This window comes from Leptodactylus fuscus, chromosome 1 (genome assembly GCF_031893055.1).
Source record: "Leptodactylus fuscus isolate aLepFus1 chromosome 1, aLepFus1.hap2, whole genome shotgun sequence".
Classification (NCBI taxonomy): domain Eukaryota; kingdom Metazoa; phylum Chordata; class Amphibia; order Anura; family Leptodactylidae; genus Leptodactylus; species Leptodactylus fuscus.
In genome coordinates this window covers 14,353,804-14,368,009 of record NC_134265.1, presented here as the reverse complement: position 1 = coordinate 14,368,009, position 14,206 = coordinate 14,353,804, and the positions used below count along the sequence as shown (strand labels likewise).

The 14,206-nt window shown below is 44.6% G+C and overlaps 2 protein-coding genes across 3 annotated transcripts in view; one reads left to right on the top strand and one right to left on the bottom strand.

Moving 5' to 3' along the window:
• The window catches only part of LOC142195595 (uncharacterized), a 704,678-nt gene that overhangs the window by 103,404 nt on the left and 587,068 nt on the right, over positions 1-14,206 (top strand). The gene's annotated exons all lie outside the window — the stretch shown is intronic.
• The window catches only part of LOC142189760 (uncharacterized), a 207,115-nt gene that overhangs the window by 22,904 nt on the left and 170,005 nt on the right, over positions 1-14,206 (bottom strand). Inside the window, exons 1-6 of one of the 2 annotated variants that reach the window (XM_075262252.1) lie at positions 9,219-9,316; positions 7,571-7,750; positions 7,369-7,492; positions 7,221-7,285; positions 5,443-5,551; positions 2,135-3,591 (exon numbers count right to left, since the gene is read on the bottom strand). The exons of the other annotated variant lie outside the window; for it this stretch is intronic. Of the exons in view, the coding sequence (XP_075118353.1) occupies positions 2,342-3,591; positions 5,443-5,551; positions 7,221-7,285; positions 7,369-7,492; positions 7,571-7,750; positions 9,219-9,296 (1,806 nt within the window). The 5' untranslated portion in view covers positions 9,297-9,316 and the 3' untranslated portion in view covers positions 2,135-2,341. Of the gene's footprint in view, positions 1-2,134; positions 3,592-5,442; positions 5,552-7,220; positions 7,286-7,368; positions 7,493-7,570; positions 7,751-9,218; positions 9,317-14,206 lie in introns of those variants that run through there. 2 annotated transcript variants of the gene reach the window in all.

The window sequence follows — 14,206 nt, the reverse complement described above, 5'->3', positions numbered from 1 at the left end:
AATGTAATAATTCAGTGTTAGATAACTATTCACACGCAGGTGAAAATGCCATATGTACAATATATACAACGAAACAAGACAAACAAAGAGGAACAAAAAAACAAAAAAAAAACAATTGTTATTTGTATTGTTTTTGTTTTGTTCCTCTTTGTTTGTTTGTCTTTTTTCGTTGTATATATTGTACATATGGCATTTTCACCTGCGTGTGAATAGTTATCTTAGGGGGCGTTCACACTACCATCGGTGTCCGACATGTAGTGTCCGCTCAAAATCTGTCATGGACACTAGCTGTGTCCTTGACACCTGCCATTCATCTCAATGGGCATCGGGTGCGTTCTTTTGCACTCCGTGCCTGTCCTTCCCTGTCCGCAAGTGAAGATGTCCGACTTCACAAGCGGACAGAGGAACCCTGCATGCATTTTTAGTTCTAAATATTTTAGTATTTGCAACAGCCGTTTCAGTTTGATATATCTAATAACTGATGGACACAGTAATATTTCAGGATTGAAATGAGGTTTATTGTACTAACAGAAAATGTGCAATATGCATTAAACCAAAATTTGACCGGTGCAAAAGTATGGGCACCTCAACAGAAAAGTGACATTAATATTTAGTAGATCCTCCTTTTGCAAAGATAACAGCCTCTAGTCGCTTCCTGTAGCTTTTAATCAGTTCCTGGATCCTGGATAAAGGTATTTTGGACAAACAATTCAAGTTCAGTTAAGTTAGATGGTCGCCGAGCATGGACAACCCGCTTCAAATCATCCCACAGATGTTCAATGATATTCAGGTCTGGGGACTGGGATGGCCATTCCAGAACATTGTAATTGTTCCTCTGCATGAATGCCTGAGGATTTGGAGCGGTGTTTTGGATCATTGTCTTGCTGAAATATCCATCCCCGGCGTAACTTCAACTTCGTCACTGATTCTTGAACATTATTCTCAAGAATCTGCTGATACTGAGTGGAATCCATGCGACCCTCAACTTTAACAAGATTCCCGATGCCGGCATTGGCCACACAGCCCCAAAGCATGATGGAACCTCCACCAAATTTTACAGTGGGTAGCATGTGTTTTTCTTGGAATGCTGTTTCTTTTTGGACGCCATGCATAACGCCTTTTTTTATAACCAAACAACTCAATTTTTGTTTCCAAAATGAAGCTGCCTTGTCCAAATGTGCTTTTTCATACCTCAGGCAACTCTATTTGTGGCGTACGTGCAGAAACGGCTTCTTTCTCATCACTCTCCCTGACAGCTTCTATTTGTGCAAAGTGCGCTGTATAGTTGACCGATGCACAGTGACACCATCTGCAGCAAGATGATGCTGCAGCTCTTTGGAGGTGGTCTGTGGATTGTCCTTGACTGTTCTCACCATTCTTCTTCTCTGCCTTTCTGATATTTTTCTTGGCCTGCCACTTCTGGGCTTAACAAGAACTGTCCCTGTGGTCTTCCATTTCCTTACTATGTTCCTCACAGTGGAAACTGACAGGTTAAATCTCTGAGACAACGTTTTGTATCCTTCCCCTGAACAAATATGTTGAACAATCTTTGTTTTCAGATCATTTGAGAGCGGGCTGTCCATGTTCGGCGACCATCAAACTTAACTGAACTTGAATTGTTTTGTAGAAAGAAATGGTCCAAAATACCTTCATCCAGGATCCAGGAACTGATTAAAAGCTACAGGAAGCGACTAGAGGCTGTTATCTTTGCAAAAGGAGGATGTACTAAATATTAATGTCACTTTTCTGTTGAGGTGCCCATATTTTTGCACCGGTCAAATTTTGGTTTAATGCATATTGCGCATTTTCTGTTAGTACAATAAACCTCATTTCAATCCTGAAATATTACTGTGTCCATCAGTTATTAGATATATCAAACTGAAATGGCTGTTGCAAATACCAAAATATTTAGAACTAAAAATGATTAAGATTAATAGGGGTGCCCAAACTTTTTCATAGGACTGTATGTTGTAGAGTCTGAGGAAGGTCTTGTTCGACCGAAAAACGTTTCACTCAAACTTTACTTGAATAAAGCACGAAGTTTGAACATCATTTTCTTGTGAAGTCTCTCTATCTAATCTATGTTTCAGACATTGGCTCTTAGAGGTCTACCAATAAGAACCTGAAATCCCAGCCGGCTCTGTGTCTGATCAAAAGGGGCAGACCAAAGGGAATGTTCCCATTAAAGTATAAGGCTGGTTCTCGCCTGATAATTTCTTACCCATTATTTTCTGCTCTTTCCCTTGTATGACGTGACTTTACTATGAATATTACTGTTGTATTTTTTTATACTTCTCAAAAAAAAAAAAAAAAAGCTACTGCCTTGTAGAAGTTCAAGATGTTATTCCCATGAGAAAGAGTTTCCACTTTCTAGACATGGAAATTGTTGCTCTCCTGTGTGAACTCTCTGATGCTGAATAAGAACCGATTTATGATAAAAACATTTCCCACATTCTGAACATGAGAATGGTTTCTCCCCCGTGTGACTTCTTTGATGTTCAAGAAGATATTCTTTCCGTGTAAAATATTTTCCACATTCTGGACACGAAAACGTATGTTGAGTGTGCGTTCTTAGATGTGTAAATTGAGCTGCCTTTTGGTTAAAACGCCTGCCACATATAGTACATGCATATGGCTTCTCCCCTGTGTGAATTCGGAAATGCTGAACAAGATTTGATTTGTGAGTAAAAGATTTTCCACATTCTGAACATGAATATGGCTTCTCCCCTGTGTGCATTCTCTGATGTCTATAAAATTCTGATTTCTGGTTAAACAATTTACCACATTTTGCACATGAAAACGGCTTTTCCCCTGTGTGAGTTCTTAGATGTTGAACAAGACTTGATTTCTGGTTAAAGCAATGTCCACACTCTGGACATACATATGGCTTCTCTCCCGTGTGACGTCTTTGATGTTCAATAAGAGTTTGTTTCTGGGTAAAACATTTGCCACATTCTAAACATGAATATGGCTTCTCCCCTGTATGAATTCTCTGATGCCTATCAAGTCCCGATTTATGGATGAAACATTTGCCACATTCAGAACACGGAAATGGCTTCTCTCCTGTGTGAATTCTCTGATGTCTGTCAAGTTTTGATTTAAAGATAAAACATTTTCCACATTCTGAGCATGAAAATGGCTTCTGTCCACTGTGAATTCTCCGATGACTTGTAAGATTTGATTTTTTCGTAAAACATTTCCCACATTCTGGACACAAAAACGGCTTCTCTATTGTCTCAGTTCTTTCATTTTCATGTTCAGCAGTCTGTGATGAATCAGAAGATAGTTCAGGTTTAATAGGAACAGAGGACATATCTTGGCTGTAAACGTCTGAGGGTGTCTCTGAGGTGATGGCATGTCCTTCATATGGCTCAATCTTCTGAAAGGCTGAGGTTATATCTGGCGTAATGGCATGTTCTCCATACACCTCCTTCTTCTGAAAGGCTGAGGTTATATCTGGCGTAATGGCATGTTCCTCAGACGGCTCAATATTCTGAAGGGATGAGGGTATATTTGGAGTATGCTTTTCATATAGATCTTCTACTTTAAAATCTGTAGATATAAGCTGTCCCTCTGGACTAGTACAGTCATCTGCCAAAAAAAAAAATAAAAATATTTTTTTAATAATATAAACAAAGATTAATTACTTCATATTTATGTGTGGATCACAATCTGATGGTAGACCTTAGAGAACAAATCATTTATTATTGTTGTAGGGGTTATCAGGGGAGTAATAAAACTTACCAGGACATTGCTTGCACTGGATAAGCATTATTACTAACATACTCCCCCAAACCCCCTTTGTTACCTGCTGATTAGGCCACAACTTCTCCCCAGGTGACACTCTTACAGTCACAGACTGACTCCGAAACGTGTTGTTATAAAAGTCAGCCTTCACTGACTCCATCTGTCTATGTCTAGGTGTGAATTGTGTTAGTGGTCAGTGCCAAGAGGATGTCTTTTACTGGGTTTTTCAGACCCTCACTTCTGGTTGATGTTTTTACCCGAAGTCCAGTCTGGCGTGACAAGGACAGATTTATCCATATTAGAGTTGTGTCTAAATGAGTATCTTATCTGTAGCATCTGGTTCTTTTTCTAATATCTTGCATATCTGACCTATGTTCACCTTTCTACATTTCTATGCACAGTGCTCCCCATCTGATGGGATGATGCGGGGGCCATGACATAGGCAGTGGTGTAACTAGGAATGGCGGGGCCCCGTGTTGAACTTTTGACATGGGGCCCTCTCCAAGAGGGATACATGGGCGTGCAGGCTGTTTGTGAATAAGAGGGTGACGTGGGGTGCAGGGTGTGTATAAGCAAGAGGGGAAATGGGGGTGCAAGCTGTGTTCGAGCAAGAGGGTGATCTGGAGGGGGGAACCCCCCATTCCACCACACTCTTGCTCACCCACAGCCTGCGCCCCAGGTCACCCTCTTTGCTCACACACAGCCTACATGCCCATGTACCCCTCTTGTTCAAATAGGGCAGAATGAGGGGTGCAGACTGTGAGTAGGAGGGGTACATAGGTGTGCAGGCTGTATGTGAGAAAGGAAGGAATGGGAGTGCAGACTCTCTCACACACAGCCTGCACACCCATGAACCTCTTCTTCGCAGCCTACAACCCTTTCCCCCCATTGTACGCTGACCTGTACAATCCAGGTAGCTCTGCCCACAAAAGACTCTGAGTCTACGTTAGTAGATTAAAGGACCTTTGATGACGTCATGTCTCAGGTCCATTAATCTAGTATGGATGCCGGCACAGGGCCTGGGGACTGCGGGCAGGAGATAGAAGTTTCTCCTGCCCGCTGTCACTATGCAAGTGCCGGGAGGAAGCAGGGGCCCGGACAGCAGGCGGCCGCTGCTTGGGTGCAGTAGTAAAGGCAGCAATTGTTAGCTTTACTACTGTTAAAAGATGGACTGTGGAGGAGGCAGCTCCTCTCCATCTTCAGGCAGCCCCTGGCGCTGCAGTAAATAGGGCCCGTTACGTGCTGGAGTTACACCAGCAGGTAACGGCCTATTTAAAAAAAAAATAATAATCTGCAGCGATAGTAGCAGTCACCGGGCCCCCTAGTGTTCCGGGCCCTGTGGCAGCTGCTACCACTGCTATCCTGGTAGTTACGCCCCTGCACATAGGATAGTTGGTCAAAGCAGGCAGCGATACAAAGACACTAAATGCATAATGATATGTACAGGACATCCTACCTCCACATTTTGTCTCTTATGGCAAGGAGGATAATTGGCATTTTTCAGCAGGATAATGCTTGCCCATACACATTACAACTCTTACTTGTAAAGAGGATTATTTTTAAAAATTTGTGTTCTCTTTTTTTTTTTTTTTTTTTTTAATTAGAACTTGTATTTTTGTACCTTAGGGAACTTGAACATGCGATCATTTGATCACTTATATATTACGCTGGGCTTCTGTCCTGTATATAGGTTACCTGTAGGAATGTCCTCCTCACACTCCTCATCACCACTCACATAGGGATCTTCTTTTATTGTCATGGATATATCATTAACATCCTTCACATCTTTATCCTGAGTCAGAAGCTGTGAAAAAAAATATTGTAATGTCAGCAGGAAGGAGGAGAAGTCACAGAGAATGTTCTAGATGAGAAGAAAAAATCTTTGCCAATTTTCCGCATTATCACGTACATGGACATGAGGTTAAAGGGCATACCCTGTTCATATACGTGATGGTGATAGAGATCAATGTCATTGCGGGGTGCCAGTGGGTTCTGTTACAGGCACAATACACTGCAATATATATGCATTGTAGTGTATTATACTAGAGATCAAACCACTAATGATAGGGGTCTTAAAAAATATATATATTAAAAAAAAATGAATCGAATATCTAAAAAAAGTAAAAATAAAACCTTTTTTTCCCATTGAAATACTTCCCAATGCGTTCAAAAATACTAATTAAAAAAAAACATATAGCCAAGTCCAAAAAAACCTGACCCATACTATTGTTACACTAATTCCCTGACATAGCGAATAGCATAAAAAATATTTTTAAAAAAGCCCAAATCTCCATTTTCCTTTATCCTGCCACCCACAATCAGAAACCGACAAACCGGTCAAAAAGTTCCCCGAATCCTAAAATTAAACTTATGAAAACTTGAACTTATCCAGCAAAGTTATGGGTATCCGAAATGTTACACTGTCCTTTGTAACGCATTTCATATTTTATTTTATTTTTTTTTATCACGTGGCTGAGTAAAAGGATATTTCTCCACTTCTTAGCCAGCGGAGTATACTTCCCTCTTAGTCAGTCTATTTTATACATAGCGCTGCTTGCCTTTGTTAGTGCATCTCCATCCATGTTTAGATAGCTGTATACAGTAGCTGCAGGGCTATAGGAGTGTGGAGTTTTCTGGAGCCCCTTAGCGGGGATTTAAGTTCCTTTAGCCTTAGACCTGTGCATTAGTGTACAGCTTCCCTGACGGTCTGTTTTTGGGGGGCCTTTTTATCTTTGGTGGGGAAACATTACTGTCATAGGGCTTCGTACGTTACCTCTATTAGGAAGCAGAACCTATCACTCTATGACAGCTGCAGCTACGTGGTATAACTACCCGCTATATTATACCATTTTCTTTATATTCACGTCAGTGACGTCTTTGGTATGGTATTTCACGCCTGACATGATATTTTTATTGGGGGGATATCCATAATAACGTTCCATTTCAGATGTTGCATTTGTTCATTTTTTGAGGATATTATTATTTAGAACATCAACCTCTTTATAGTAATCTTTGTTAAATATTATGATTAGAATTAATACTTTGTCTTTAAGGTCAAACTACACAGGGTTAATAACAAAAAGGTCTTCAAGAAACTAGAAATGCAGGAGATATTAGATGACGGCTCAACGACAACCCCAAGAAACTCATACACATGTATATCGGCATGGCTAGACCTGCTTCAGGTTGTGTCAGTGGAGGAGATCAAATTCTACCAGATACATCCGGAGTTGTTTGTCTCAAGGGAAATAAAGGATCAGATTGGTAGAAATCCAACCTGATGGTTCCTTATTCCAACCAGCAGTCTCCATAGCCAGAAGATTGTGAGAAGATCCAGACAACATGTAATGTCTATGGTCAGCTTTATCCTCCATCTCCACAAGTATAAACCATCTAATACTGCTGGATAACCCAAGACTGACCACAAGGACTTCACCGCCTGTCTACACATCATAGGGAATATCTCCATCTACCTGATCATCCTGTGGAAGAAGAGGACTGGGACATCTCTCCGGTGTTGTCCTCTTACTGGATCTACCTGTAGGAAACACAGACAGGGACTGAATTCATTCTGTACATACAAATAATGGAAGTCCATGTGTATATAGTCATGTCTATTACCTGCTGATGTGAGGGGCTGGTGGTCCTCCATCATCACCTCCTTGTACAGATCCTTGTGTCCTTCTAAATACTCCCACTCCTCCATGGAGAAATAGACAGCGACATCCTGACACCTTATAGGAACCTGACAACACAATGATACAGTCATCACCCCGACCCCTCCAGTTACTGTATAATGTCCCAACATTTCCAGCAGTGTCACCTCTCCAGTCAGCAGCTCCAGCATCTTGTTGGTGAGTTCTAGGATCTTCTGTCCATTGATCTCCTCCTGTATCAGGGGGTGAGGTGGGGGCTCTGGGATTGGGCTCCGGGCTCCTCCATATTCTTCAGACACAGGAGCCTGACAGTGCCCACTAGAGGTCTTCTTCACTAATGTGTAATCCTGGTTATGGGGAGACACATTAATAAATCTCACTACATACATGTGCAGAGTCCATCACCTCTCCAGTCCTATCATCTGTTATTACTAGAGATAAGAATGATGTAATGATAATAATAATAATGCATTTTATTTATATAGCGCCAACATATTCCGCAGCACTGTACAATTTATAGGGTTCAGATACAGACATACATAACAAAGAACGTCATTTCACACAATGGGACTGAGGGCCCTGCTCAAAAGAGCTTACAATCTATGAGGTAGAGGGGGTGACACAAGAGGTAGCAGGGGCGGCATTGCTTATACAGTGTTCAGACAATTTAGGAATTGTGATAGGCTTGTCTGAAAAGATGCGTCTTTAGTTTGCGTTTGAAACTGTAGAAGTTGGGAGTTAATCTTATTGTCCGGGGTAGAGCATTCCAGAGAGGTGGTGCAGCTCGGGAGAAGTCTTGTATACGAGCATGGGAGGTTCTGATAATAGAGGATGTAAGTGTTAGGTCATTGAGTGAGCGGAGAGCACGGGTTGGGCGGTAGACAGAGAAGAGGGAAGAAATGTAGGGAGGTGCGTCATTATGGAGAGCCTTGTGGATGAGAGTAATAACTTTATATTTTATTCTATAATGAATAGGCAGCCAATGTAGTGACTGGCACAGACCGGAGGCCTCGCTGTAGCGTCTAGCCTGATAGATGAGCCTGGCTGCTGCATTCAGAATAGATTGTAGAGGAGAGAGTTTAGTGAGGGGAAGACCGATTAGTAAGGAATTACAGTAGTCAAGGCGAGAATGAATCAGAGAGACAATAAGTGTCTTTAGTGTATCTCTGGTAAGGAAAGGGCGTATTCTGGAGATGTTTTTGAGGTGGAGGTGACATGAACGTGCGAGTGATTCAATATGAGGGGTGAAGGAAAGGTCTGCGTCAAATATGACCCCAAGGCAGCGGGCCTGCTGCCTAGGAGTTATAGTAAGGCCTGAGACTGCAATGGATATATCAGGGACAGATCTGTTAGATGGTGGAAACAGTAGTAGTTCAGTCTTAGAGAGATTTAGTTTCAGATAGAGCGAGGACATGATATTAGAGACAGCAGAGAGACAGTCACTGGTGTTCTGTATGAGTGCAGGGGTGATGTCACGGGAAGATGTGTATAATTGGGTGTCATCAGCATAAAGATGGTACCTGAAGCCAAATCTGGCGATGGTTTGTCCAATGGGGGCTGTGTAGAGAGAAAAGAGCAGGGGGCCGAGGACCGAGCCCTGAGGAACCCCAACAGCAAGGGAAAGAGGGGAGGAGACAGAGCCCGCAAATGATACACTGAAAGTGCGGTCTGAGAGATAAGAGGAGAACCAGGAGAGCGCAGTGTCATTGAGGCCGACTGAGCGGAGCATAGTGAGGAGAAGTTGATGGTCAACAGTGTCAAAAGCTGCAGAGAGGTCCAGAAGAATAAGAAGATGACATCATCAGAATCTCTCACCTCTCCAGTAAGCTGGTAGATGATCTCTAGGGTGAGATTTAATATTCTCTCCACCACCTTGTTTCTGTCTCTTTCCATTCTTGAGGGGTCAGTTGGAAAGATTCTTTATATGTTGATCCTATGTTATAGGGATCTGAATGGAGAGAAGATAAGACAATATAAAATCAACACAAACTCCCATGTAAATAAAATATAATTGCAGATGTAGATCGGGGGTCAATAACTCCAGGTACATGTGCCAAAGGTGAGACATATGCCTTGCATGACTGCTTTAACCATAAGGCCAACGGTGCACTTGCTCCAGGCCCTATGGTAGCGGGGGCCCCCTTTTGACAGCAGTACAGTCCTACATTTGCTGTCCTGGATCCGAACTACCCCAACTCTCCGACGTACTCTGGATGCCAATGAATTGAAGCCAGTGATGTAGGGAGTAGAGATGAGCGAGTAGTGAAATATTCGATATTCGTTTCGAGTAGCCCCTCAATATTCGACTATTTGACCGAATATCGAATCCCATTATAGTCTATGGGGAAAAAAAATGCTCGTTTCAGGGGAAACCACAATTTGACTAAGGAGAGTCACCAAGTCCAAAATGACACCCCAAGAAATTATGCCAACACCTCTGGAATGCTACTGGGACAGAAGGGGAAGCATGCCTGGGGGCATCTACCACGCCCAAGTCCTAGTATTACCCCACTATCACAGCCTATCAGCAAGACACTTTCCACACTCATAGAACCTCTATGAAAGTGGAAAAATACTTGGAAACCTTCTTTCCTCTACATTAATATGGACAGAAACACAAATTTAAACCTAAAGAAACATTAGCATGCATTCATCACAATTCCTGACTTGATAGCTGCGTTAAGTAGGGTGCAGGCTACAACGCTGACGATGCCCGAGCACCAGCAACAGGTGTTACAATGGCTAGCGGATAATGCTTCCAGCTGATTTTCCACCAGCCAGTCAGCCACTACCTCCAGTCGTGTTCATACCCAAGAGTCTGCCCCTTCTTCCTCCCAACATGCTCAGTCTTCCCAGCAGAGTCATCCCACCCTTGCCCCCTCCCAGGATCTGTTTTCAGGACCTTTTACTGTCTCTCCCTCTGTTGAACCACTTCCCGAATCCCAGGAGCTACCATACGACTTTGTGTGTCCGCTATTTCCTGGCAATTTTGTGGTTGTGGACCCGCAACCAGCGTTTCTCGGCCTCAGTGATGATGACGAGACACAGTTTCCATCAGGGCAGGGTGTGGTTATGTGCGGTTTACAGTAAGAGATGAGTGAGCAATTGGAAGAGGAGGTGGTGGACGACGAGGCCACCGACCCGACCTGGAAAAGGGTGATGTCTAGCGGGGAAAGCAGTGTAGATGTGGAGGCAAGCTAAGCAGGAAAAAAGGTAGCTAGAGGCAGAGGCATGTCCAGAGGCACAGGACAGTCACTCATTCCTGTATACTGTTATACAGTATATAGGACCAAATATACGCTTAATATATCTAGCCTCTGTGTATACAAAAAAACCCATTTGTATACATCACAAAATGCGTAAAGCTAGTGCTAAGGGACGAGGATGTGCCCGGGGGCGTGGAAATGCAGCTGGGGAGCAAGGTTGCGGTAAAGCTACCGCTAGAGGCAGAGGCATGTCCAGAGACACAGGACAGCTGCTTCACAGAAGCCAGGCCAGAGCCAACAAGGGCCAAGATTGGCCACCTCCCTCGATGTTGTGTAGATTTTGCAACGTATGCGTGGAGGACAAACTGAGTGCGTTTTGCACACTGAAAACTGAAACTCAAAACTAAATAGGGGCTCTGAGAAAAGCAACCTGAGCACCTCAGCCATGCCCCGTCATTTGTAAGGCAAGCACTGGGCTAAGTGGGAGAGAGCAAACGCAGGAAAATTGTAGGCTGGCGTTGCCGACACTGACTCTTCCAGTGCTGATGCTGCAGTCCAGACCACCAGCCTGGACACCTCCACATCTGCCTCTGACACTTTGGGGAGTTCTCCCTCATCTGCCCCTTTTCCTGCCTCTGCTCCCCTCGCCTGCACCATCATGCGCCTCTTCCCAGCAACTCCCCATCTCCCAGGCGTTTCATTGCAGGCAGAAGTACAGCGCAACCCACCCACATGCCCAAGCCTTCAACGGCCTCATCTCAAACTGCTGGCCCTGGAGATGTTCGCGTTTATGCAAGTGGAGACTCAGGCCTTCCGTGACCTGCTGGCAGCTGCGGCACCTCGTTATGCTGCCCCTAGTCGTTACTACGTCTCTTGGTGTGCCGTCCCCACCTTGCGCCAGCACATGCCCCATAACATCAGTCAGGTCCTGAGTTCCACGCTTTGCTCTAAGGTACACTGCTTCTCTATAATGACAGGCAGGGTGAATGTAGTGGAGGCTGGGCCCGGCTCGCAAACTGGGGCAGCCCACCTCCTCTCCCAGCCCAAAATTCATGCCTGGGGTTCTCAGAAAGCCTGCTGCTACGCTGCAACCTCGACCACACCTGCAAGCTGTAAACACTGCAGCACTGGCGTGTGGAGATGTCAGCAGGTCATGCTGAAGCTCAGCTTGGCCAACAGAAAACACACTGCCCCCGAGGTGAGGGATGCCATCCTAGACGAAACAGCAATGTCTTTCTCGCTGATGCACCTGGGCCCAGGAATGAACGTGTGTGATAACGGCCGGAACCTGGTAGTGGCTCTAGAGCTTGCCAGACTCAAATACAGTCCACACATGGCCCACGTTTTCAACTTGTTGGTGGTAAGGTTTTTAAAAACCTACCCCATTGTGCCTGATATACTGGTGAAAGTGTGGCCATTTTCGTAAGTGAAAAGTAGCCGCTGCTAGCCAGAAAACATTCAGAGCACACTCCTGTCATCTTCTCACCGTTGTCTGAAGGAGGAAGACAAGGAGGATGAAGTGGCATTTGATGTCACTGCCCCCCACGAGGCTAGCAGGGAAGTTCAGTGCATCCCATTGCTTCAGCACGGATGGTGTGAAGGAGAGTGGAAAGTGGAGGAAATGGAGAGTGACCCTTCCGGTGGGTGCAGCAAAGTCATGCCAAGTAACACTCTGGCACACATGGCTGACTTCATGTTGGGCTGCTTTTCCAGAGACAAAGGCATAGTTCACATCATGGAGAGCAAACAATACTGGATTTTTGCAATCCTCGACCCACGGTATAAAAATAACATCTTGTCTTTCGCTCTGGTAGGGGAGAGGAACAATCGCATAAATGATTGCCACAAGCACCTGGTGCAGAATATGATGGAAATGTTTCCATCAACTCTCGCTGGCGGCAGAGAGGAGATTTCCTCAAAGAGGCTAACAACTGCCATCCGGTCCACAACCACCAGGGGCACACTCTCCAAGGTCTGGGACACGTTAATGCACCCCCCCCCCTCCCCGATCAAATTACCACCACTGAGGGGCCTAGTGTCATCAGGAGGGAAAAGTATAGGCGCATGTTGCGTGAATACCTGGCCAACCACAGCCCTGTCCTCTCCGATCCCTCTGCGCCTTACACGTATTAGGTGTAGAAGTTGGACCTGTGGCCATTGGGGTAGGTGGAGGCTTCCCCCAGCTGAGGTTTAGGTGAGTTTGGCGAGGGGGTGCAAGTAGGCCCCCCAGTTAGCCTTTTTTGTGGCATAGAGTGTACACAATGATCCCCAACTGTCACTTGCGGAGCCGCTCTTCTACTTATGCCCCATTCTTTTGCATTAGGCCACAAGCAGAGATTTTTTTCTTCTGCCCCTCTGCGCCAATTCAGCCCGACCAATAGTTATTCCTTCACCCCCTTTTTTCAATTGTGACTTGCCGCAGCAGCGTTTACAGTCTCAGCCCCATTCTGTTGCTTCAGCCCAGGTATATACTGTATACCAGTGCTACGGAATTTCAGCCCTATAAAGTGGTTTTGAGAACTTTCTGCAGGATGAGCCTAGAAGCTGATGGTGTTTATAGACTCATCAAGCAGTGTTGCTGTTTTCAGACTATTTCCTGCCTAGCAGAAGCTAAAATTTCTCTCTGACCCTCAGCACGATGTCTCTCCCTATCTATCCCAGACAGAAAAGACACGAACATGACTGCCACTCTTCTTATAATTCTGTGGTCACCTGATTTCGCCAGCCAATGACTTTTTTCCTTTTTTTACTCAATGCCTACGTTTTCCTCTTTCCTGTCCCACCTTCCCTGCACAGTTATTGGTGCAAAAAGAGCGCCAGGGAAGGGGGGAGGGCTTACGAATTTTTACTGTGTGGTATTCGATTGGAATCAAATATGTCGAATACCTTAAAATTCGATCGAATATCTACTCGATCAAACGGTATTCGCTCATCTCTAGTAGGGAGTTGTCTGCTCCCTGCTTCACCACCCAGCCACTATCTTTGCTTGTGGTGTCCTGGGAGCAGGAGGCACATTGTAGTGACATCATGATACTGTGAGGGCAACCTGAGGGGGGGGGGGGGGGGGGCATGTCATTGTGGAGGTACAGTGTTCTCCGTTCACTCAATGACCTAACACTTGCATCCTCTATTATCAGAACCTCCCACGCTCGTGTACAAGACTTCTCCCGAGCTGCACCACTTCTCTGGAATGCTCTACCCCGGACAATCAGATTAACTCCCAATTTCTACAGTTTCAAACGCAAACTAAAGATGCATCTTATCAGACAGGCCTATCACAATGTCTAACGTAAACCCTTAACCCTCCTCTGTCCCCGCTCCGACATTTCCCCACATGATATGATGTCATCTCATGCTAACTTTATAGGTTCAAGCTCCATCCACATGTTAAAGGACACGACTGTTGAAGGCTCATAAAGTCTTATGTTTATGTAATGACAGTCACCTCTATTACAAAAGTGTCTGACCTCTGCATAAGCAATACCACCCCTGCTACCTCTTGTGTCACCCCCTCTACCTCATAGATTGTAAGCTCTTGCGAGCAGGGCCCTCAGTCCCATTGTGTGAAATGGCTTTCTTTGTAATGTATCTTTCTGT